The following is a 25,000-nucleotide window of genomic DNA, read 5'->3' as shown; positions in this document are numbered from 1 at the left end:
TGTAGGAGTTCAATCAGAAGGATGAAGGAAAAAGTCACTCCCACGCAGTTTTTCCACGAAATAGTGTTTCAACCTTGAGGGTGAGAGAGGGAGACGAGTGAAGTATACCTCTCTCTCTCTCTCTCTCTCTCTCTCTCTCTCTCTCTCTCTCTCTCTCTCCAGCTTCAGTGTTGCGGGGTGCTCAGCTTCGTAGAATGGGGCAACACCACCTTCGGGGCAGAATACGGTGTGCCGGACGGTTGCTGCCGGACGCTGACTGAGGGCTGTGGACAAGGAATTCTGCTACGCCCTGAGTTTTCCGCCAAGCAGGCCGTTCATAGCCGTGGCTGCTACACCACCGTCAGGGGGCAGGTGGAGCGCGGAGTCTCAGCCATCATCGCTATGGTCGTGATTTTTGTTTTTGCACAAGTGAGTGAAGTATAACTGTACACCGTACGTAAGTTATGTCCACGATATAAAACAATCTAAGCTGAAGTAGGATTAGTATCAAATTTTCCTATGTGAAAAAAATATTGCAGTATTACCACCCTTTTACCAGCTGCCCTGTCACATTTCCTATTAATTTGTTCAGCCATTCGATCAAGAATAAAAAAATGTAGAGTACTGAGGTGTCTTTCGTCATGTAACAAATGAAGACACGCTGCTATGTGGTGCAGTGTGTAGAGGATCTTGCTGCAGCTGTTGTATTGCAGGGGCGTAGTGTAGAGTGGTGCAACGTGGCATACTGAGGTGCGATGTGACACGCCAGGCACGGAGCGGTGTAAGAAGCCCCACCCCTCCCATTCCCTTCCCTACCCTACCCACCCCTCCCTGGACACCTGTCTCTTTACCGCCTTCAGCCTGCATGCACGTGATCAATACAGTTGACACTAGCCTGAGTATTCATGCCGCCCACGAGAGAGAGAGAGAGAGAGAGAGAGAGAGAGAGAGAGAGAGAGAGAGAGAGAGCATAACAATCTGGCATTCTTGTGAGTCAAGAAAAAAACTATTTGACAGAAAAATTAATAAATAAATATAAGATAAAGCTTATTAATATTGCGTGAGAAATAAGAAAGAGAGAAAAAAATGCAAGTTAATGGAGAAGACGGAGGCAGAGGGCATCACAGTGGTGGAGGTGGTGGTGGTGGTGGTGGTGGTGATGATGATAAGGCGGTGATGACCAGCTCGTCCTTTAAATGGCATGCGGGTCTGGGTTGTTCTGAATTGTCCGTCTTCAATATACGTACATATTCGAGTAAGCTAGGAAAAGTGTGTGTGTGTGTGTGTGTGTGTGTGTGTGTGTGTGTGTGTGTGTGTGTGTGTGTGTGTGTGTGTGTGTGTGTAATTCACCTCGGTCGCCTGCTGGTCACCCAGTCAGTCTTCCCCATTACGGAGCGAGCTCAGAGCTCATAGACCGATCTTCGGGTAGGACTGAGACAACATCAACACACAACACACACCGGAAAAGCGAGGCCACAACCCCTCGAGTTACATCCCGTACCTATTTACTGCTAGGTGAACAGGGGCCACACATTAAGAGGCTTGCCCATTTGCCTCGCCGCTTACCGGGACTCGAACTCGGCCCTCCCGATTGAGAGTCGAGCGTGCTAACCACTACTATCGCAAATGTCTCTTCTGGCACACTACTCTATGTTTACCAGAATTCCATAAGACGAATCACAGCCATTCAAGTCCAGACATAAACATATACGAGTACTACGCAACTCAGCTCACCACCATCCCTCTGACATACACGTTCTGCAAACGAGGAGCAGAATACATACCACGAATGCACATCTAACTTATCATCCTGCCGATCTTTCACATACGGTATCGCATTTTCTCTTACAGTTTATGTGTGCATATTACGCGTTCTCGGCGGCCAGAAAGCTAAAGATGACTGTGGCGCCAGCTCCGTAATGCAAGACTTCTGGGAAAATAGCGCCCGTCACACTTTTCCGAGAACGGCTCCCGCAGTCTGCGTTGTGCTCCTGATCTGTTCTGTACGTCAGTGTGGGTAGCGCTACCATCATTCATATGACCACTGTGTCGTTCCTGGCTCATCAAAGGTCAGGCAAAAGAGTCGGTATGAACACTGTCGGGGGAAAATAAAGGCACATTGAACGTTGTGTTTTGTCTTGTCTCTCCGCCTTAATAATGTGTCCTCGTCCTTCCATCAAGATTGTGTTGTGAGCTATGACTTCTCTTGTTATCGTAATATCTTCATGCATTCGTTGAGATTATGGTGCAAACCCTCTCAAGGCAAATACGATGCCTGATGGAGCTAATACCAAAAGGAAGCTAATTTCACCAATACAGATTTTCATAACAATGTAATGAAATAACAAATAATCCATGTTAAAAAGAAAAAATGCACACACACACACACACACACACACACACACACACACACACACACACACACACACACACACACACACACACACACTTAACAAACAAGAAAACAGTTCCTATACATGGCATATACTGTAGTTAGAAGATCAAACGTTACCAGTCCTAATACCAATCACACGCGCACATCTTCATTAAGAACATTATGCACATCACACAACAACACATACAAGGTGAGGCTAATCCCAGACCTTACCTCCATTACACGACTAATCACAAAACTGGATACAATAGAGAAAACACATCTAATCTTTCGCTCTCCCATTTACAAACCTATTCTGAAACATTTACCTCACTCTATTGATTCTATAAGTGTCACGAGGTTTGAAGAGTCTTTTTACGGTTTTAGTGATAGATTAAAAAGAGTTCTATATTGACAACAGGAGAAAGAGTCTTGAGAACCTAGCTTATCATTAATGTGGCTCTTGAGAATAGTCATGGCGAGAGAGCAGAGCCTTTGTGAATGTGGCCCGTATGGAAAATCATCTGTAAAAACATTAGAGTGTCCTTCAACGCCCGTCCTCTCCGTGTTCTGAGGCTCTCCGGTTAGCTTTAGTTAAGGCTAAACTGCATCAGAAAACGAAAAATTTGGGCTTGAAGAGAATGTTTAAGGACAACTATAGTATTCATCCTCTTCAGTACAACACTATCTTGCCTTGGTGAAGAGAATTACGCCTCCAATTCACGTGAGGAGGTATTGCTCACTAGACTGCTGTGACGGAGAGGAGATAGAGTTCGACCCAGTGTGCTCCTTCCAAGACGCCACGAGCCAGTGTGCGATGGTTGGGAGACGACCATCTGCTGCACAAGATTCAGTTATAATGATGATGATGATGATGATGATGATGATGATGATTCGTGATTTTGTGACTATTCTCTCTCTCTCTCTCTCTCTCTCTCTCTCTCTCTCTCTCTCTCTCTAAACGGACGTGAATAGAAACAAATAAAGAAACAAAAAAGCCGTGGAGTAATTCTAGATACGTTGGTGTGTGTGTGTGTGTGTGTGTGTGTGTGTGTGTGTGTGTGTGTGTGTGTGTGTGTGTGTGTGTGTGTGTGTGTGTGTGTGTGTGTGTGTGTGTGTGTGTGTGTGTGTGTGTGTGTGTGAAAGAAAAGAGTGACTATCGTTATGCCGGGTCGTCAAAGGCTATTCCCACGCCATTCATCAAGAATCATGAGTAAATTTAGAAAATGTTTATTACAAGATGTAAGCATTTCCCTGGGCACAGTGGGAAGAGTCTGTGGTGAGCCGCTACACAATCATTACACTATTTCGTGCTAATTAAAATAGTTATAACAGTAAGAACACGTGAATCCAACATAACAAAATCATACAGAAATTCCCGATCACATTTATACGATTTTCTTATTGAGCCTGAAGAATGTATTATGCTTTTCAACACAATGCATCCCAACACACTCGTACAACCACATCACCACGTACTAGTTTGAGTTTTGCATTCATATCTAGTATTATCTGCCACTCACTGATTACACCGGGTATGTTGATGACCCCTTCAGGTGGAATATCCAGGTAATATAACGCTTTTTTTCCCCTTTCTCTTGCTCCAGTGCCATCACCTTCCTTAATAGCATCCCGCTCCTTCTCATTTTCTTGTTTGTGCATTAGCTTTTACGACTCCTTCCTTCCTACCTTCCTTCCTTCCTTCCTTCCTTCCTTTCCTTCCTTCCTACCTCCCGCCCCGGCAAGCTCTCCTCCTTACCTCCCAGATACTGCAGCGCCCATGATAAGCTTGACAAAGTGTGCTCATAAGCGTGACGCACAAGACCAAGGGATGTTCAGTGCCGTGAGACCTGACGGGTTTTCCTGTCTCATGCTGTCCTGGAAGTATTACCATTGTTTGTTGTTGTTGTTGTTCTTGTTGCCATTGGTAGTTTCGATATGAGTAAAGGATAATCTCTTCGTTAATCCCTCCTACGTGTAAGTGCAGGTGAGGGAATGTCATTTGCCAGCACTTCACCTGCAGTCGAATAGTTCTCTCAGCCTCCTCCATGCACGTCACACACGACTCGGATAAAACCTAAACTCACTAGCTTGGGCCACGGTCACTGAATCACCTCGCTTCCCTCCTGCATTGGTGGGGTTTACGGCACCATTACATCTCGCGTTATGTATTGCTGGAGCTCACAACATCCTCGTTTCGCCTCTTACAGTGCCACACGTTATCCTCGCGCCTCGCTCTATCTTTGCCTCACGGTCTTTTATGGCGATGCTTTACACACTGCTTCGCTATGTGAGTATTGTGATCACGTCTCTTGCATTTACGTTGCTCCTCAAGGATGACAGGAAGTGCAGGTTCTTATGATTATGTATCTATCCTTAACCTGTGAATCCAGCCCTCCCTTCTTACTTCCCAAGACACACATATGTACAATGTCTACTCAGGTGTGTTGGTTAATTCGCTACGCATCGTAAATCATCTTCATTTTGCAGACCTTGTTTTCTGAGCCAACAAGGTAAAGCATGACTATGGATAGCTGTTCTTATGGCGAAGCAGTCTGTTCCTTGCTTTCGTTGGTTCACAAGGGAGCACGGCAGAGAGGAAATGCATATCTCTCTCTCTCTCTCTCTCTCTCTCTCTCTCTCTCTCTCTCTCTCTCTCTCTCTCTCTCTCTCTCTCTCTCTCCTCCAACTTATAGCCAAGGTTTTTCTTCAATTTTTCTCTCGTTTATTACTTCACCAAGAACGTGTCTAAAGTCCTCGCCATCTTTCCGGGCTTTTTAGTCATGCTTTTTTAAAATCGCTAATGACTAAGATTTCACGCCACGGCAGACGCCAGTGTTTTTTTTTTTTTTTCCTTTTGTTTAACTTGCCACGTGATGGTAAAAAGTAATCGCATGAAAGTAAAAATGCTTAAACTCTCTCCGGGGGAACATATATTTCGGCATCGTAAATTCAGGTGCTGATCGCCGGGCCGCCCACCACCACCTCTCCTGCTGGTGGAAATTCACGGTCACGTTCCTGAGGGAAGATTGGAACACGTTAGGCTGGAAGAGTACGAGTCCAGGTCCTTAAAAATAATAGCGTGTTGCGGAGAAAGTTGCCAGGAAGGAAATCACCGCGGCCTCTTAGGAAAAATGACTCGGACAGTTTGCTTGGCGGGAGAACAACGATATGCTGACGTCCTTTAAAAGTTTGAATTGCAAGTGTGGAACTGCACCGTGGCACTATCGAGTCTCCATTTTCTTAGCCTCTGAATATTTACGTGCCTTTAATTAAAGCACGTCCAGGAAATAATGAGCTTTGAAGGGCGTGAGAAATAGCGAAGGTGCGACCCTTGCCTGTCATCATTCATCCCTTGCATCTGAAAGGCCCTCCCACGGCTGTCTCTCTCTCTCTCTCTCTCTCTCTCTCTCTCTCTCTCTCTCTCTCTCTCTCTCTCTCTCTCTCTCTCTCTCTAGATCATTACTCGTAAAGGCATGTTACTTTGACGGCGGATTTCATAATGACCTAAAAAGATGACCTTCATTCATCATGCAGGCGATAACAGTTCCCAAGAGCCTCGTCATCTTCCTCACTTCTCTTCCACGCATTGTTGTTTCCGCAGTTCAAAAATTCACAGAGGAATGTAAGTAATGGATATTTGTATTTTCATTCTCGGAGCAATGCATATTATCATCATCATAGCTAGGGAGACTTCGCATTTATGAGAATTTACGTGTTGTCTCGCTACTGGAAAAGTTTTCAGTTCAGGTACAGCTGATAGAGTGGAGGCAACACAAAGCAAGGTAAGAGTGAGGCTCCATCCCAGCTGTAAGTGTGCCGCGGAGAGGTGCTTGGCGGTTCTGGTTCTGGCTATAGTCAGGAAGATAACTTAGATCGTATGCATTCGTTTTGCTTCTCCTTTTCTTTCGTTTTTCTTTTCTTTCTGGTGAAGAGAACTCGCCAATTTGAAAAAAAAAAGCTGTTCTTTGATTTCCAATAAGTTATCGTTTCTCTTTTTTTTATTTATTTATTTTCTTTATCTCTCTTGTATCCATCAATCCGCATTTTCACTCCATTATTAGGAGGCGCTGATGTAATGACCCAAGTGAATAAAGCAACCCAGTCTGTGATGCGCAACTTTACCCACAGTTCTTGCCACGCCGAGGGATTACATTCATCAGCAGCATGTAGGATTCGCTTCTCGCAGTGCGGAGAGACTCGTGCATGAGACGTAAGCCATAAGACCGAGGCTTTAATCAGACAGCACTATGAAACCCAACTTCTGTCCACCGCACTGAAAGTTGTTTAAATGGCTGATACAGTTTTAACGTGGCGACGTATACATTTGCATTTTAAACACACATACAAACAAACACACACACACACACACACACACACACACACACACACACACACACACACACACATGAACACACACACAGGCACACACAGACACACAGACACACACACACACACACACACACACACACACACACACACACACACAAACACACACACACTCCAATAGATCCAGTACACTCGGAAGTCTTATGTGTACTCAGACAGGAGGCTCAGCGCATCGTATGCAGCTTTTCCCTTTAACTTCTACACAGTATCTATGCTCACTATTCAATGCAGTCTGATATCGTCAGAGGCACAAATACAACATACTTTCCATGCCTCAGCGGTGGGCCATCAAAGTATTATCAGCACCACAGAGTATCTTATGAGACGCAAGGCAGATGAGGGGAGAGCTGTGGTTTGAGCCTTGCCCTTGAAGTTTGCTTCACAACTTCTATTCCAGGAGAGAACTACATCCATAACCTTCCCAAGAAGCAAAATCTGAATTAATTTTCAATTTGCGTTCTTTTAAAGAAAACTAATTATCTTCAGGTGCTTATTTTGTAAGGCTGCTCTCCTGGAAGACTCTCCCGCCGAGCAAGTCCCCTCCAGATGAGGCAGTCATTAGCTTATTAAATCTGGGGAGCAGGCGAGCCACACCTGGCCGGCGGGTGATAGCTTCGGCTGAGATGAATGCATTTCTCGAGCTCGACCGAGGAAGGTGAGACGGTGCTAGTGTGGTGGGTGGCGTTGGTGGGTCATGAGGGGACAAAGAGGAGCATCAAAGGGCATATAGAGAGAGGACCGAGTGCCTCGAGTTGTAGTGTTATGGTGGTGGTGGTGGCAGCTCTGAGTGTGTGTGTGTGTGTGTGTGTGTGTGTGTGTGTGTGTGTGTGTGTGTGTGTGTGTGTGTGTGTGTGTCTGAGTGCGTGCGTGCGTGCGTGCGTGCCTGCGTGCGTGCGTGCGTGCGTGACTGCCTGCCTGCCTGCGTGCGTGCGTGCGTGCGTGCGTGCGTGCGTGACTGCGTGCGTGACTGCCTGCCTGCCTGCCTGCCTGCCTGCCTGCCTGCCTGCGTGCGTGCGTGCGTGCGTGACTGCCTGCCTGCCTGCCTGCCTGCCTGCCTGCCTGCCTGCCTGCCTGCCTGCCTGTCTGCCTGCGTGCGTGCGTGCGTGCGTTCGTGTCTGTGTCGGTGGAACAAAGTGGCACCTGGTGCAGAATGGAGGTCTGACTATGTATACGGTATTGACTAGACTGGTGTGGCTCACTTTGCGCGCTTCATCTCACCCCGCCACTTTAAGGCAAACCTGACACACTTCTTTACCGCTCCACCTTCCCCTTATCATGTATACTTCTTTACCGTTCCACCTTCCCCTTATCCCTTACCATCCCAGTGTAGCACATTTTCCCTCCTGGAGCTTTTCCCTTCAAATTTTTTTCTTCTTTTTTTTCCTCTAGTGCATTTTCTATACTTCATTATCTATTTCATATAACCTAACCTGATGTAATAAAACCCAACTTAATCTTATAAACACTGACTTACCTTCATCTTGACCTTATGTACCCCAACTTAATTTAACCCCTTCAATACGAAGATACATCTTTATCTTGATTTTTGAGCACGATTAGAGGATTTTGTTTGCATTAGGAAGGGTCTATAGAGGTCAAAAGATTAATGGCCAGAGTCTTTACTATTTCAATTCCCACATAAGCTTCTGAGTCTGTATAAAATCGCCAAATAGTAACCAAATTGAAGTTGAAAAGGCGGCACGGTACTGAAGGGGTTAAGCTAACTTAAACTTATCTACCCTGATTTCGCTTAATTCAATCCATCTTAACCCCACCCTAACTTAACTTCGCCAAATTTACTTTAAGCTAATCTAAACCATTAACAGTAATAGATCTGTTTGATGTTTCGTAATCCTTAGAAACTCAGTCATACACAGCCACACTAAGCCTTCATTATCTTTTTCCCATCACCACAGCATGCAGTTACATACGTTTACTACAACGCACTACAAGGAAGGAGGTTAGAAGACACGTCACGTAATTTCTAGTCTATGTGGACAATTCTCTATAGGGACTTCATCATTTATTCGTTCCCTCGGCCAGAACTCGTCTTACATAAATGAAATGCAGTTTTTATACATATTACCACACGTATCACAACACCTCATGTACCACCGACCTCCACTGTACCTGCCATGTGTACCAAGGTTGTGTCAGATGTATATTTCGATCCAAGTTTAATTACGTAGCATACCACACCTGCATTTCACCCACCTCATTACGCAGCTCTTCCCTATCTCCTCCTCATGCTCCTTTTCCCCTCCTCTCAACTCTTCCACCTCTCCAACTTGCCCTTCCTCCTCCTTTCTATCACGTACACCCAACGGAAAAAAAAATACTAAAACACGAGAGGAGAAAATAGAGCGTGAGACAAAAAACAAAAGAAACAACATGAAAGTAAAGAGAAAACAAAAATATATGAATAGAAAGCAAGACTGAAAATGCGATAGAGATTAAAGAAACTTACAATGAGTCTTTAGAAGAAAAAAAATAGATATAAGACAGAAATCGACCATGTTCAAGGTAAAAATTAAGCATCAATCATTCTACGTATCTAGCTCTGCCTACCTTCTATTTACCTATCATTGTATTTATCATCTATCGATCTACATATATGGAACAATGTGAAATGAAGAGAAATAGGAGATCGAGGGATTAGAAGAGAAAAGGAACAAAGAAAAAATGCAGCACAGAGAGAGAGAGAGAGAGAGAGAGAGAGAGAGAGAGAGAGAGAGAGAGAGAGAGAGAGAGACCGTATTTTCTTCTACTTACACAGAATGATTACTATATACAGTCTCTCTCTCTCTCTCTCTCTCTCTCTCTCTCTCTCTCTCTCTCTTACCAAACTTTTAGAAGTGTAAGGAATGCAAAGTAACCGGATATACTTCACGAAAAAACTGAATAAAGATGATGAGGATGAGGATAAAAGATGATAGCAATGACGAGGAGGAAAAAAAGGAAAAGGAAAACGAAAAAGAAAAAAAAATCGGAAGGAAGACAGAATAAATTAGATGAAAGAAAACAAAGAGAGCGTACTCGTAATTAATGAGGAAGAGAGAAAATACTGGATGAAGAAGAAGAAGAAGAAGAAGATGAAGATGAAGATGAAGATGAAGAAGAAGAAAAGAAAGAAGAAGAAGAAGAAGAGAGAATAAAACGAAGCAAAGAAAGGCAGAAAGAAGACTGAAGGCATGGAAAAAAGAGACGAAAGAGAAATGAAGGAGGAAACGGGAAAGATTAATAGCAGAAAAAGAGGAGGAGGAGGAGGAGGATAAGAACACGAGGAAGAAGTAAAAACGAGAAGAGGAAAAGAGGACCAGAGAGAGAGAAAAAAATAATACTTGAGGCGGAGGGGAAGTAGAAGGAAGAGAGAGAGAGAGAAAAAAAAAAAAGAGACCAAAAGGAGCAGATGGGATAAAAGGGAGGGGCGAAAAAAAAAAAGAGAGAAATGAGGGGAATATAAAAGAAGAAAGCTCAGCGGTTGCCAGAGAGAAATTCTTCACAGACAATAACGGAGGAGTGTGTTTTGTTAGGAAGAGCCTTGGTGCTCAGGGCGGGCAATGTTGGTATAATGGGCGAGGTGAGAGAGAGAGAGAGAGAGAGAGAGAGAGAGAGAGAGAGAGAGAGAGAGAGAGAGAGAGAGAGAGAGAGAGAGAGAGAGAGAGAGAGAGAGAGAGAGAGAGAGAGAGAGAGAGAGAGAGAGAGAGAGAGAGAGAGAGAGAGAGAGAGAGAGAGAGAGAGAGAGAGAGAGAGAGAGAGAGAGAGAGAGAGAGAGAGAGAATGTTGTCCATTGTGTAATATCTACTTTAAGGGGAGTAGCAAGACCTTTCATGGCTTAGCGTATTGATAACCTGTCTAAGGTGTACAATGGATTCAAAATGCACACACACACACACACACACACACACACACACACACACACACACACACACACACACACACACACACACACACATACAGGAGATAAAAAAAAATAGGAGTGGTTTATTTATCACACAATGCCATTTCCAAACAATTTAAATTTTTGTTACGTATTTTTAATTTGACTTGACACATACATACACGGACGCACACGCACACACACACACACGAGAGAGAGAGAGAGAGAGAGAGAGAGAGAGAGAGTGGTTAGATGCTTTATGTAACTCGTTGGATGAACAGCGCCACTTCATTATATCATTATTGCCTCAGGTTGTTTAAATTTTGTTTTATGAGGAGAAAAGAAAAGGATGTTTAATTGTCCTCTTGAGTTTATTAAGTATTCATTTATTTTTATTGTATGATCTTAATCCTCACTGTACTTGTACGGGAATAGTGCACACGTATACACACACACACACACACACACACACACACACACACACACACACACACACACACACACACACACACACACCTTGACTAACCAGTAACTCAAAATCACATAATCACGAGAACTATATGACAAGGCTACAACTTTTTCACACAGCACTCTCTCAAACTCCTCTATTACTAACACTATTACTAACACTATGCACCACACACACACACACACACACACACACACACACACACACACACACACACACACACACACACACACACACACACACACAGACCATCAAGCACTTGCCCACAACGCTCACAACACTCTTAGTCCACGGCCAGCCCACTCCACTGCACACACGCTAAGTTCTCTGCATCACCCATACACGCCAAACTCTGTGACTCTTGCCTCCTTTACAGGGGAAATGGCATGGAAATTTTGACGCAGCATTTCTTTTTTTTAACATACTTTATTTCGTGTGTGTGTGTGTGTGTGTGTGTGTGTGTGTGTGTGTGTGTGTGTGTGTGTGTGTGTGTGTGTGTGTGTGTGTGTGTGTGTGTGTGTGTGTGAACTATTCCCTTACAAGTACAATGAGGATTAAGATTATACAACAAAAAATAAATATAAAAATAAACTCATGGGCACAATCAAACATCTTTCTTTTCTCCTCATATAACAAAATCTAAACAATTTGAAGCAATAATGAGATAATTAAGTAATTGTGTTCTTACGAGTTACATGAAGCATCTAACCATCTCTCTCTCTCTCTCTCTCTCTCTCTCTCTCTCTCTCTCTCTCTCTCTCTCTCTCTCTCTCTCTCTCTCTCTCTCTCTCTCTCTCTCTCTCTCTCTCTCTCTCTCTCTCTCTCTCTCTCTCTCTCTCTCTCTCTCTCTCTCTCTCTCTCTCTCTCTCTCTCGTCTTTGGCCTGACCTCTGTTCCTATGCTTTACATTTATACAAGGAACTGCCGCGGTTTTCGTTCAATGTGACCTTTGTATGCAGAACCTTCGACTTTCAGCTCGTGGAGGGAAATTTTGATAATGGCTCGCTCCGGCAACACAGAAAATATTGAAAAGAAATATTTAAAGTTCTAATGGAAAAAAAAAATTATATATACATTTACAACTGTATCCGGAAGACTGGTTTGTGATTGTCCGCCTTTCTCTCTTTCTCTTTGTAATTTTAATCACCAGATGTCACCTCTGTCACTCTGCCTGCCCGTTGCTTGTCTCCTAGCATGTCATACTAGAAATGCTCACCTAAGCTGCGGCTCATTCATAGCAAGGCTTTTAAATTTTTTTCATACTCACAATCGATATCAAATATTAACTAGTAAGGATATATGGAGTATCAGGAGCAGACATCGATACTCTTACGGTTATGGCTGCTACATAATGACGATGAGAAAAAATAAAAGAAGGCATGACAGAAGATCCTAGAGATTTCAACCTTTCACCCTTGCCAGTCACACGAGTTCCCTCTGGCAGTTTCCCTTCATGTCTCAGTAACACCAAAAAAGATTTCACCCAGTTATTTAAAGGCAGTATTTTCATTGTCCAATATATATATCCTTTATCCCGTAGTCCATTCTTATCTTTATTTTGCAAGATGTGTCAAAATGTTTGCCTCCATATGTATTTTCTAGCGTCTAGTAAGAAAGAAATAAAGTATACATCGTACTTTCTTCTATTCCATGACGGTGCTTCATTTTTTTCTCATTTTTAAAGTTTAAAATCTTTTTCAAACTTGGGAGATACCGGGCTATCTCCTCCCAGCCTCCGCCCCAGCACCTCTGACCTAATTATGCTTGATGCCAAGATTCTTCTTAATGAGTTTTTGTGTCTCTGTGGCCCTGACCTTGGAAGCCCGCCTGTCCTGGCACTAGAATGAACTTTTTTTTATAATGCACCCAAAGACTGTCCTTCCGTGCCGGCAGTCTGACGTGCCAAACTTCCATCTGTGTCTGTATACATTCACCTCTCTTCTCTGATGGGAGTGCGCTATGTTCCAATCCCTCTAACCATCGTCATGAACCTTTCTTGTCCTGCTCTACTAAAACTACTATCCGCAGTACGAAAATTGCTAAATAATATCAACTTCATTTTCCCTCTGCCTTCCACGATACTGGTAAATTCAAGGAGATGGGATGAACTGATGGTATATTATAAAAACCTAGATATCCTCTCTTAGATGTCAAAGGTAATGAAATTTATGCCTTTGCCTTATAAATTTTTGTTGTATATGTTTCCTCTCTCTCTCTCTCTCTCTCTCTCTCTCTCTCTCTCTCTCTGGTCTCTGTGTCACTGTGTGTGTGTGTGTGTGTGTGTGTGTGTGTGTGTGTGTGTGTGTGTGTGTGTGTGTGTGTGTGTGTGTGTGTGTGTGTGTGTGTGTGTGTGTGTGTGTGTGTGTGTGTGTGTGTGTGTGTGTGTGTGTGTGGCTGGGTGTGTGGGTGTGTGTTCATCCCACGTTCCCTTTCAAGCAGATGTGTTGCGATAGTCACTACTTAGCTAGCCTAATGGTGTGGCCCTTATTCTGCCACACTGCTCACTTGTGTTGTTTAGTATCAAGATAACTCGAAATCTAAATCCTAGTGAGTCACCATAATATAACCCACCCATAGCAGTCACAGTAATTATGTAAGCTGGCACATTAAGTTAACGTTTTATATTCCTTCATTCATGAACTGTACACACAAGACGTTCTATTCTTTAACAATTGAAGGCGAGTCTAATAATCAACTATGCATTATTTTACAGGTGTGTGCTTGTTTTCTTCTATAATAATGGTTACTGTGAAAGAGACTCTCCTATGAACACTTCTCTATTGCCTCAGTTCGTTTAGACAGATGACATTAAGAAATTGACGTTTTGGGAGTATTTAACAACTGAAGGTGAGTTTTATCATTAACTATGTATAATTTTCCACGTGTTTTATTTTTTCTATAATAATGGACACTGAAAGGGACTAATCGATGAACACTTCTCTAGTACTTCAGTTCGTCAAGACAGATGATATTGCGAAATCGACAGTTTGGGAGCCTTAAGAACAGGTGTAAACATTTTAATGCATTTCGGGACCTATGCCATCTTCAAGTTCCTGATAGTGGCTTGACAACAGGTAAATGAATCTTCTCTACATTAATCGTTCTCAGTTTGTCCTTCCATAAAAATCTCATCCACGTAACCATAAAAATCTCATCCACGTAATCATATCGACTCCCGCTCATATTTCATTGATGTTTTCTGTGTCACGGTCAGCTCCTACCTCTATTCCAAATGTTATAGGTTACACAAAGACCCTTACTTAGTGCTGACCTCTGAATGAACGTATGTGATCAATGGTTAGTAATGGACAGATTAAGAGATGTTCTCTCTCTCTCTCTCTCTCTCTCTCTCTCTCTCTCTCTCTCTCTCTCTCTCTCTCTCTCTCTCTCTCTCTCTCTCTCTCTCTCTCTCTCTGGTTTAGATGTAAAATTATGTCCTTCAAATCCATGTAACGAGAGAGAGAGAGAGAGAGAGAGAGAGAGAGAGAGAGAGAGAGAGAGAGAGAGAGAGAGAGAGCTGGATAAGTGTATACTCAAAATAACCACAATTACACAAAGGGAACATTAGAAAAATAATTACCGTCATCAATTTTGGAGGGAGCGGCAGGAAATAACACCACGAGAATATAAAGAGCGACAGATATTGTTGTATCATCACAGAAACAGAAACAAGAATGGGAGAACGCTACAGTTTTGGAAGCGAGAATATCTTTCCTTGCACGTGGATGGATGTGTAGTTGGCTGAAGTGGTAAACGCCGTGGTACAGTGGAACCATGCATGCTTTGGGGTCCGAGGGGTCTCCAAGCGCACGGGTTCGAATCCTGTCCACGATCCGAGTGTATATTGGGCTTCCTCACTCGGGGCAACGGTTTCCTAGCGGGTGGGTTTTGAGATAGGAGGTAACAGAAAAAGTACCTCCTTTAGCCCATAAATTCCCGTGAAAAAAAAAAAAACTGTAAATGAGGCAAAAGAAAACGACAAATACAAAAATTAAATGAACATTATATTATGGTATCGACGGAATAGAAACCGTAGATATTATTAATCAAGCATAACATTCTCTGCTTAACCAAAATTACGAACAGCAAACGAAAAAATACGTTGATGTAACATAACTGACTGACTGACAAATTAAAAGACTGAATAACTAACTAATTGACTGACTCACTAACTGGCCGACAAACTGACCGACTAACTACATGCATTTCAATCCCATACAACGAAAACACTGGTAATGTCACGTTCTTATCGGTGTCTTTTAATATACTGAGACATGACCAACAAGACTGGATTAAAGAGGCACAGAGAAGACATTAGAAAGTATCTTAGGGAAAAACCACGAAGAATAAAGGAAGGAAAGGAGAAAAAAAGGGGGAAAAACAGCATTCATTCGCAGGTGGATAATCAATGAACCAAGAAGATGGAGGGAAGCAGCGACTGATTGAGAAGGTACTGAAAATTAGATTACACAGGGAAGGGAATGGAGGCAGAGAGGAGGAAATCTATTTTACGTAGCAGATGAGGGCAATGCTTTTTCGTGCACCGGTATTTACTTGCACATTTGTCAGATAATTTGCTGCCAAACACTATGTGATTATGCATGAACTGAGGGATAATAGAATAGATAATAAATATGATAATTATAACAATAGAGGAGGAGGAGGAGGAGGAGAAATAAAGAAAAAAGAAAAAAACGGTAACAAAAGTAAAAATTGTAGCAACAGCAGCAGCAGCAGCAACAACAACAACAACAACAACAACAACAACAACAACAACAACAACAACAACAACAACAACAACAACAACAACAACAATAATAATAATAATAATAATAATAATAATAATAACAGCAACAACAACAACAACAACAATAACAACAACAACAAACAGCAACGACAAGAAACAGCAGCAGCAGCAACAGCAGCAACAACAACAACGACAATAGCACCACCACCACCACCACCACCACCACCACCACCACCAGCATCAACAACAACAATGACAGCGACGGCGATGACAACATCCTCGCTATACTGGAAATATTTTGCATAATGCACCTTTAAACGAGCCAGGCTAGTGATGGTGGGAAAACGTACCGGCCACACACACACACACACACACACACACACACACACACACACACACACACACACACACACACACACACACACACAGCAACCAACGTAAAGAAAAAAAGATATGAAGATGAATCAAAATACTACGTTGAAAAAAAAACCACCTAAAGTTACAAGTAGATCAAATCAGACAATAGAAAAATAGAAACTCCAATTCACACAAAACACGTAAGATAATTTCACAAATAAACATAATGACAACACAACACAAAAGACGCAATGCAGTGTGTGTGTGTGTGTGTGTGTGTGTGTGTGTGTGTGTGTGTGTGTGTGTGTGTGTGTGTGTGTGTGTGTGTGTGTGTGTGTGTGTGTGTGTGTGACTGTAGCCCTGACATAACCAAGGAGACTGTGCTGCTGCTTAAAAATGCAAACCAACACACCATTCTAAGTGCAACACAGGTGAATCACAGTCTGCCCCGTATCACCACCGCACACCGCTTTGTTCCTTCATTAGAGTAATTAGCAGACGCCAAAAAATTATTAGTCAGGATATCACTGGTGTTTTTTCCACTGATGATGCAAAATCCTGGTATTAGAAGAATCAAGAAAACACCCTTGGAAACCTGATAAAGCATTCACTACAATAAAGAATCGATATAAGACTAAATTTTCTTGCCTCTTGCAGATTCTCTTCTTCCTTATTTCCCTTTATCCTGGACCTAAATTTCCGAAAACCCAATATCGAGAGTCTGGTTGAGGTCCAGAAAATCCTCTAACCTATCTTATCCCTCCAGGCTCTTCCTTTTTTTTTCACTTATCTCCACATAGACTCGCTCACCAAACCTTTATCCTTTGTAGTATTCTCCTGTCTAACTTTCCAACTTGCAGCGTCCCACCTTCCTAAGTAGCTTATAGGATAACTTCTTTTTCTAGTTTTCCTCATCTTTCTTCTCTTCATTATACTGTTTAACTGGCTTGTCTTATACTTGATTCCTTACATTCTTCCTAGCACGTCCTCTCTATCGTTACAAAACATCAGCGGCGGGAGAGAGAGAGAGAGAGAGAGAGAGAGAGAGAGAGAGAGAGAGAGAGAGAGAGAGAGAGAGAGAGAGAGAGAGAGAGAGAGAGAGAGAGAGAGAGAGAGAGAGAGAGAGAGAGAGAGAGAGAGAGAGAGAGAGAGAGAGAGAGAGAGAGAGAGAGAGAGAGAGAGAGAGAGAGAGAGAGAGAGAGAGAGAGAGAGAGAGAGAGAGAGAGAGAGAGAGAGAGAGAGAGAGAGAGAGAGAGAGAGAGATAATCTATGACGAATAAAAACAAGCATTTTTTTTTGGTATGAAGGAGATAAAGAGGAAATTTTCATAGCAAAAGGTCAAAGGGAAAGATTGATACGAGTTGCGTGTGTGTGTGTGTGTGTGTGTGTGTGTGTGTGTGTGTGTGTGTGTGTGTGTGTGTGTGTGTGTGTGTGTGTGTGTGTGTGTGTGTGTGTGTGTGTGTGTGTGTGTGTGTGTGTGTGTGTGTGTGTGTGTGTGTGTGTGTGTGTGTGTGTTGAGCTAAATCTTCCTTGTGACGAGCAACTGGAATTACTGCTTATGTTGCAAGGTGTTTCAGTCGTGAAAGACCCGAATTTGCTGCTGCCAACACCACCACCACCACCACCACCACCACCACCACCACCAGCTACCTGTTGGCGTCCCATGCAGGAGGAAGAGCAGGAGGACGGGAAGAAAGAAGAGGAAGAGATGAAAGAGAAAACATGAAAAAAAAATCAAGCAAAACAAGAAAAAAGGAGATTGGAAAAGGAGGAGGAGGAGGAGGAGGAGGAGGAGGAGGAGGAGGAGGAGGAGGAGGAGGAGGAGGAGTAAAAAGAGAAGGAGGAGAATATTTTTAGAACCCTTCAAATCACGTCAGGAAATGAGAACGGAAGAAGGAAGGGAAGGGGGAGCAGAATCATGTTCGAAAAAGTTAGGTTATATGATATGAAAACAGAGAAGCAACAAAAACAGTAACACTACCACCGCTGCCGCCACCACCACCACCACCACCACCAACAACAACAACAATAACAACAATAATAATAATAATAATAATAACAATAAGTGTCCTCGTGGTTAGTAATGATAAGACAACAAAAGCAAAGAGAGCCCTTTACCCAAACGAGACTTCTGAGACAAGATGTATTTAACCACAACAGATTACCTTCCCTGTGACAGAAACAACAAAGAAAAAGCGGCTGCAAATGGCACTGGAAAAAAAAAAAGATAAATAAATAAAGATGATTGATCGATTATTGAAGTAACAAATTCATAGACTACACCATACTTGCAATCTAAATCTAAATTTCCCAAGTGAGCTCTAAGGTTGATTTGGGGAAGAAAAACGCTGAGAGAGTGGACAGTCAATATTGGTTAGATCATGACATAACTTACATCATCTCAAACAAATGAGTTTCAATTTTCTCTCCACGACATTTAAAACTGTCACCGCAGAAAGCCACGTTGGACAAAAATTTTACTTCTGCCTCATGAGCAAGAATAAGGAACACGCGCTGGCTCTCCTACACTTAATGATTCAGTGGAAGTTAAATGATAAAACTTCCAACACTAAGCTCCCCGTGTCCGTTCCTCCGCCCGTGCTCAGTAGAACGGTCTTTAAGTGAAACAAATGCAAAGGATTACAACAAGAGGTACAAAGAGGAGGAATTTATGAACATGACAAGAAGTGAATTAGTGAATACTGAGGCGCATTTCTTGTTGTCGTTGTTATTGTTATTTTGGATTTATCTTTTTATGAAATCATTTTATACTACAAACAAATCATCACGCGGAGCAATTGACGGATCACAGTTCAAATGTTCAGTGGAGATGCAATGTAAGTAGAAGCTCAGTTCTCAAAACAAACCAACAAAAATTACGAGAAAAAAAAAAAAAACTCGAAACACGGACTAGTTAAGAAGTTTGTTTCCTTATACAAGAGAGAAAAAAAAATCACTCCAGTAGCAACCTCTGTTATCTTAAAAGGCTCCACATACCACTCCACCTCGTCTCAAACTTGACAAAACTTTCTCCAAACACGTCTTTTGCCAAGCCAGTCCTGGTCCATCTTCAGCCTCCTGCCTCTCGCCCCAGGCTGCGGCCACGGCTGGGTATTGATCATCCCGCACCTCTCGCCACTGGAGGCAGCTAAGTGATCCTGAGCTGCGAAGGGCGTGAGATGTGCTACTCTGCTGGCGTGGTGGGTGGGAGAGCGTGTGGGTTGAGGGGGAATAAGCGCCAAACGAGTCAAAACGGCCCCGAACAAAGTGAACGCACTACACAGGCCGCCATCAGGAGACTGAGTGGTGCGTCCATCAGAGCAGAACGACCCAGGCTGTTCAGGGACGGGAATGGTGTCTTGCTAAGCTGCTCTTCAGTAGTAATAATAATAACAATAACAAAAATAGTAGTAGTAGTAGTCGCAGTCGCAGTAGCAGTAGTAGTAGTAGTAGTAGTAGTAGTAGTAGTAGTAGTAGTAGTAGTAGTAGTAGTAGTAGTAGTAGTAGTAGTAGTAGTAGTAACAATATCATTCATTTTAAGCACACTAAAAAGAGAGATAGAAAAAAATGTGACGCAGAATTACAAAGTCCGCATACATTATATTCAGTGGCGCCTAAAAGCATTACACAATATGCACATAAAGTAAAGTGCAGAGCGGTGACACTCGGGAGGAGGGAGAGCGTGAGGCAGAGGAAAACCCAGCCTGCCACTACTAAGAAGAGAGAGAGAGAGAGAGAGAGAGAGAGAGAGAGAGAGAGAGAGAGAGAGAGAGAGAGTAGTGCCATTAGAATAGGTAGCACACGTCAGAGCGCCTTTGAGTACATAGTTTTCTGTACAAACTCTTGCTTAAAAAAAATTAGCCCCTAAGTCACATCTTCCACAACCTAAGACAAGAAACCAATAAATTAAAATGTGTTATGTTCTTTTCTAGCCGTTGTTGTTGTTGTTGTTGTTGTTGTTGTTGTTGTTTATTGTTGTTGTTGTTGTTTGTGTTGTTGAATAGGCAAATGTGATAATCGGAAGAAACATTTTTTTAATTTTACGAAAAGACAAAACAACGTTAAAAAATAAATAGCTAAAATAAAAAGCAGAAATAAAAATGGGTAACACTCTCTCTCTCTCTCTCTCTCTCTCTCTCTCTCTCTCTCTCTCTCTCTCTCTCTCTCTCTCTCTCTCTCTCTCTCTCTCTTTAATGTCAGTGAGACAATGAAAAGAAATTACTACAGTTTAGATTTAATGAATTTCGCACGTACACACACACACACACACACACACACACACACACACACACACACACACACACACACACACACACACACATGTCGACAGCACTTTTATTAGGGTTATGATCGGGGTCGCTGCTCCCACTGCCCCCACTCCCCACTCCCTGCTCCTCCCTTGCATCACCTCTCCTCTGCTATTTGCCACTCGCCCTTCACCTTTCCCTCGCACACTCCAGCCTCCATTCCACAATTTGTCTCCAATCAACATAAAACGCAGCATGAAATTAAATGTGAAAGAACAAAGGTAGGAATTAAATATTTATGCACTTAAAAATCTATTTAGTGGACGTGTTTGTTTAGGTTCTCCCCGCGGTAACTTAAACAATAGAGCAGGAATGGAAAAAAATACGAACATTTAGTAGTTTTAACACTAGTATTAAATGACTGCAGTACGACGGCAAACTAATTACATGAGTTTTATTATGTAAAATAAAAATAAAAGTCAGGCTCCAGGGTTAAGCTTCAAGCCACGAGTATCAGTGTTCACAAGACGAAATAAACACAAAAGATAGGTTATTTATATGTGAGCATTACAAATAATCAACAGAGCATCTACACATGTTTTTATTTTAGTATAATGCCTCACTTCTGTATTTGTGCTCAGAGTCATACCAGTAGCCTTTGCTTTGAACTATTACACAACACTCACTTACGATACACGATACATAATATGAATTTATTTGAATATCTGTATGCATGTCTTCTTTTTTATCATTATTTCCGTTGTGAAGGAGACAGAGGGTAGTCACATAATAGCAATGCTAATGGGTTCATTGCCCTCAAGGTGGCGGTAAACAATTACTCTTACTAAAGTGCCTACACATATTTTGGAATGAAAAAAAAAAAAAGAAATCACTCAACACGGAAACTAAATTGGACGTTTCTCTTGGTTCTACTCCTGCTGCTTGATTTTTGGAACGGCATCGCAAACAGTTTTATTTTTTATCTTTTTCCTTGGCCAATCTCCCTGACACGTGAAAAAAAGTGGTCCTATATTTCTGTCAATGGAAAGGAGGTCATGACGCATCAAAGACAACAGCAACTTGACCTGCCTGTAGAGAAAGGTCACACGACCGTAATATCTCGTTGCTGTAAATAATAATGACATTTACACCAAACTCACCGGTGGCGGCGCTGGACTAATTAAAGCACTGTCTCCCACGCTTGTTGGCGGCTGACTGATGCTTCTTTCTATATTTTTTTAATGTTATTTTTAGCTACCAATTAATTTAGCTTTAATGATACAACCACCTCTGAACGCCGCCTTTCCCTACCGCCTCTTCCCGCCATCCCTTCACTCAATTTGCTCATTCCCGTTCACGACTTCCCTGCACCTAACTCTTCCTCGCCGGACTTTTCACACCCACACCACGTCCTCACTGCGTAGCCTCATCTCATTTCTTCATTTTCTTACCTTCCTAGCTAAGTTTTACAATCTCTTACTTTTTCTTCCCTCCTCCCACTGGTCTTCACAACGCTTACTCTTAGTTATTCTTTTTTTTATTATCTATATCGCAATCACTTCTTCTTGTCCTCAGTTTTCAGTGTTGCTTCTTCCATCAGTGAGAAACTCGAAAATCTTCTACTACCTGATGTCTCTCCGTGTCAAGAGGAGTTTCTTGCTATTTATACACGTCAATATGCTGCTTTTCTTGTGTGTTACGTAAGAAGTAAGGAGAATTACTATAACAAAGCCAAAATTCCTTACCTATAGTGGAAATTGATAATAATAACAATAATAACAAAAAACAAAAGGAAAATATCACCGGGACGATTCCACCAAGAAATTATTTATGCATGAGCAACGTTTTTATTTATTCTTTTTTTCTTTTGAAATTTTTTTTTTTTACGTGCCATTCGATTATGTTTGGAAAGAAAGGACAGAGGAGTTTGCTTCGCTCAATATAAATAGGTAACCCCGCAGTGATTCGACAACGGTAGGATGAAATGCACTCTAGTCACGCTCTGCCGGGATTGTTGAACCGTGCTACAAATTTCCCTATTGTGTCACTTTTTTGTGGTGCGGCGTTCTGGGGCTTTTTGTGGTCGTTGCCCCTTGTCTGTTTTGTTTGTTATTGTTAAGCCGCTGCCATACAGGTACTCGTACATATATGTGCTTGTCGAGATTTGGCACATCTCTCTCTCTCTCTCTCTCTCTCTCTCTCTCTCTCTCTCTCTCTCTCTCTCTCTCTCTCTCTCTCTCTCTCTCTCTCTCTCTCTCTCTCTCTCTCTCTCTCTCTCTCTCTCTCTCTGACGTATTTCTGTTTTCGTATCTTGCCTTTTAATGAGAAAATGTTTAGTGTATTCTCGCTTTTTATTCACTATTTGATATTGTGATGGTATATTGGTACAAAGTTCTATTGCTTGAAGAAGTAACCTTAAGTGTGTCTACTGATGACCTTTTGCCTTTTGTTTCCCTGTGCTATAGCTTGGGATAAGGTACATTAGTCTATACTACTCGTACTAACAGAAGACTTTATCAGTGTACATGAGTCTCTCTGCTCTCTGCTACAAAAATAATATAGTAATTTTTTTTTTCACTTTTCTCTTTTTCATCAGTCACTAACTCTCTTAATTCGTATGTACACATTTCTGGGTCACGAGAATAAAACACTAACGAGAGTCGTGCGAGGAAAAGCTTCCGAACCCTTTATGAACTACTAAACGTATTCGCATTTTTATTTCCTCGAGATAAGGAGGCGGGAAAAAGGTTGGCTGCCTGGCGTGCTGGAATTTGCTAACATACACCAGGACTGAAAATTTGTGAGAATGTTTGCATACAAGGTGACAAAATTCTGTGTTGTCGTGAAGTAATTAAATGTTTCACGGAAATTAAGATTATATTCATATGCAGCCTCTGATCATTCTAAATAACATACATTTAATTTTCTATCATAAATATTCAAGACGCTAAAGTACAAAATCATATATTTTATTTTCATACTGAGATGATTTTATTCTTATATATATATATATATATATATATATATATATATATATATATATATATATATATATATATATATATATATATATTGCTTACCACTAAATCGGAAAAACATTGAAGCACTTCTCTTTTGCCTTTATGCTGCAGTGCACCTTTGAGAATTACAGACAACATATATAGGCAGACTTTTCAAGCTATTTAACAATTGCTAGAATATGCTATTTTCCGATAACGTAATCTTGTAAAAGAGTAGAGCACGCGCGTGCACACACACACACACACACACACACACACACACACACACACACACACACACACACACACACACACACACACACACACACACACACACACACACACACACACACACACACACACACACACACACACACACACACACACACACACACACACACACACACACACACACACAAGAGAAACTTTTACAGGAGTCAGGTGACCAAAACGAATTATTATTTTTTTTATTTGCAAGCATTTTTTTTTATTCAAATGCTAGAATTTTCTGATACGGAAAACAGAAATAACATTTTTATGCTTTTCATTACATTACTTTTTAACATTTGTTTTCTGTGATCAAGAATTTTCCTTACGACATAATGAAATTTGGCATTTTTTTTTTTTTTTCTAAATAAGGAAGGAAATTACATTATCCCATTCTTCCGGCATATAACCTTTTTCACACATATTGCTATTTCTTAGTCACAATTTTTTTTTCATTATAAGTTTATCTTTCCAGGAAAACACATAAAAAATTGATCAATAACTTTGGGAGGATATGCACTTTGAATATGTAACGAAGATAATTACTAATGACCGTCTTAACTCTCTTCTGGACAAACAGATCAGTACGAGAAATGTCAAAAGACTGATAAAACCTAAAATGCCAATAAAGTGGGACTGGAGGCAAAACGGTACAGGTAAGCACGGAATGAAACAAATCCGCATCCCACAATGAATAAATGAAACATGGGAATAAGCTTAAAATCTGTTCGTTATTTCGGAAGCCAGGGACGATTGGCAGTCAAGATTGGTGTGTGTGTGTGTGTGTGTGTGTGTGTGTGTGTGTGTGTGTGTGTGTGTGTGTGTGTGTGTGTGTGTGTGTGTGTGTGTGTGTGTGTGTGTGTGTGTGTGTGTGTGTGTGTGTGTGTGTGTGTGTGTGTGTGGCCTGGAGATACCCGTCACTTCAAACATGTATCTTTCAGGTCCAGCACTTTGGCAGCTGTCTCGTCTAATCAGCGGGGCGATACGCGGGACACTATGGAGGCTGCCTGTCTTGCACAACGTCAGACTGAACAGTGGGAGACTCATCGAAAGCAAGTTTATGTCAGTCATCGAGTTGCATTGAATTTTAAGCCTGGCGAACAATTCTACTTCTTTAATTTCCGTTCTTGTTTTGATGATCCAATATTAGTAGCAGTAGTAGCAGTATCACAAGCTGGGAAATATTGATAACACGAGGAACATATATAAAGCAAGGGTAGCAAAGAGGGATAGAGATGATTTTAGTGTGTAATCTAATTTGTACTCTCATGTCTTCCAAATATTAAGAGTTAA

At 41.8% G+C, this 25,000-nt stretch overlaps 1 protein-coding gene across 2 annotated transcripts in view; it reads left to right on the top strand.

The window, feature by feature from the left end:
• Positions 1–24,961, top strand: part of LOC123503553 (tetraspanin-3-like) — a 27,548-nt gene extending 2,587 nt beyond the window's left edge. Inside the window, exons 4-5 of one of the 2 annotated variants that reach the window (XM_045253412.1) lie at positions 163–408; positions 24,649–24,961. In XM_045253412.1, coding sequence (XP_045109347.1) covers positions 163–408; positions 24,649–24,678 — 276 coding nt within the window. In that variant the 3' untranslated portion in view covers positions 24,679–24,961. Of the gene's footprint in view, positions 1–162; positions 409–1,830; positions 2,109–24,648 lie in introns of those variants that run through there. The other variant, XM_045253411.1, reaches the window with a different exon arrangement.
• Positions 24,962–25,000: the final 39 nt, after the last annotated feature.

Source organism: Portunus trituberculatus, chromosome 14 (assembly GCF_017591435.1).
Source record: "Portunus trituberculatus isolate SZX2019 chromosome 14, ASM1759143v1, whole genome shotgun sequence".
NCBI classification, from domain to species: Eukaryota; Metazoa; Arthropoda; class Malacostraca; order Decapoda; family Portunidae; genus Portunus; species Portunus trituberculatus.
This window is presented reverse-complemented; position numbering and strand designations above follow the sequence as displayed.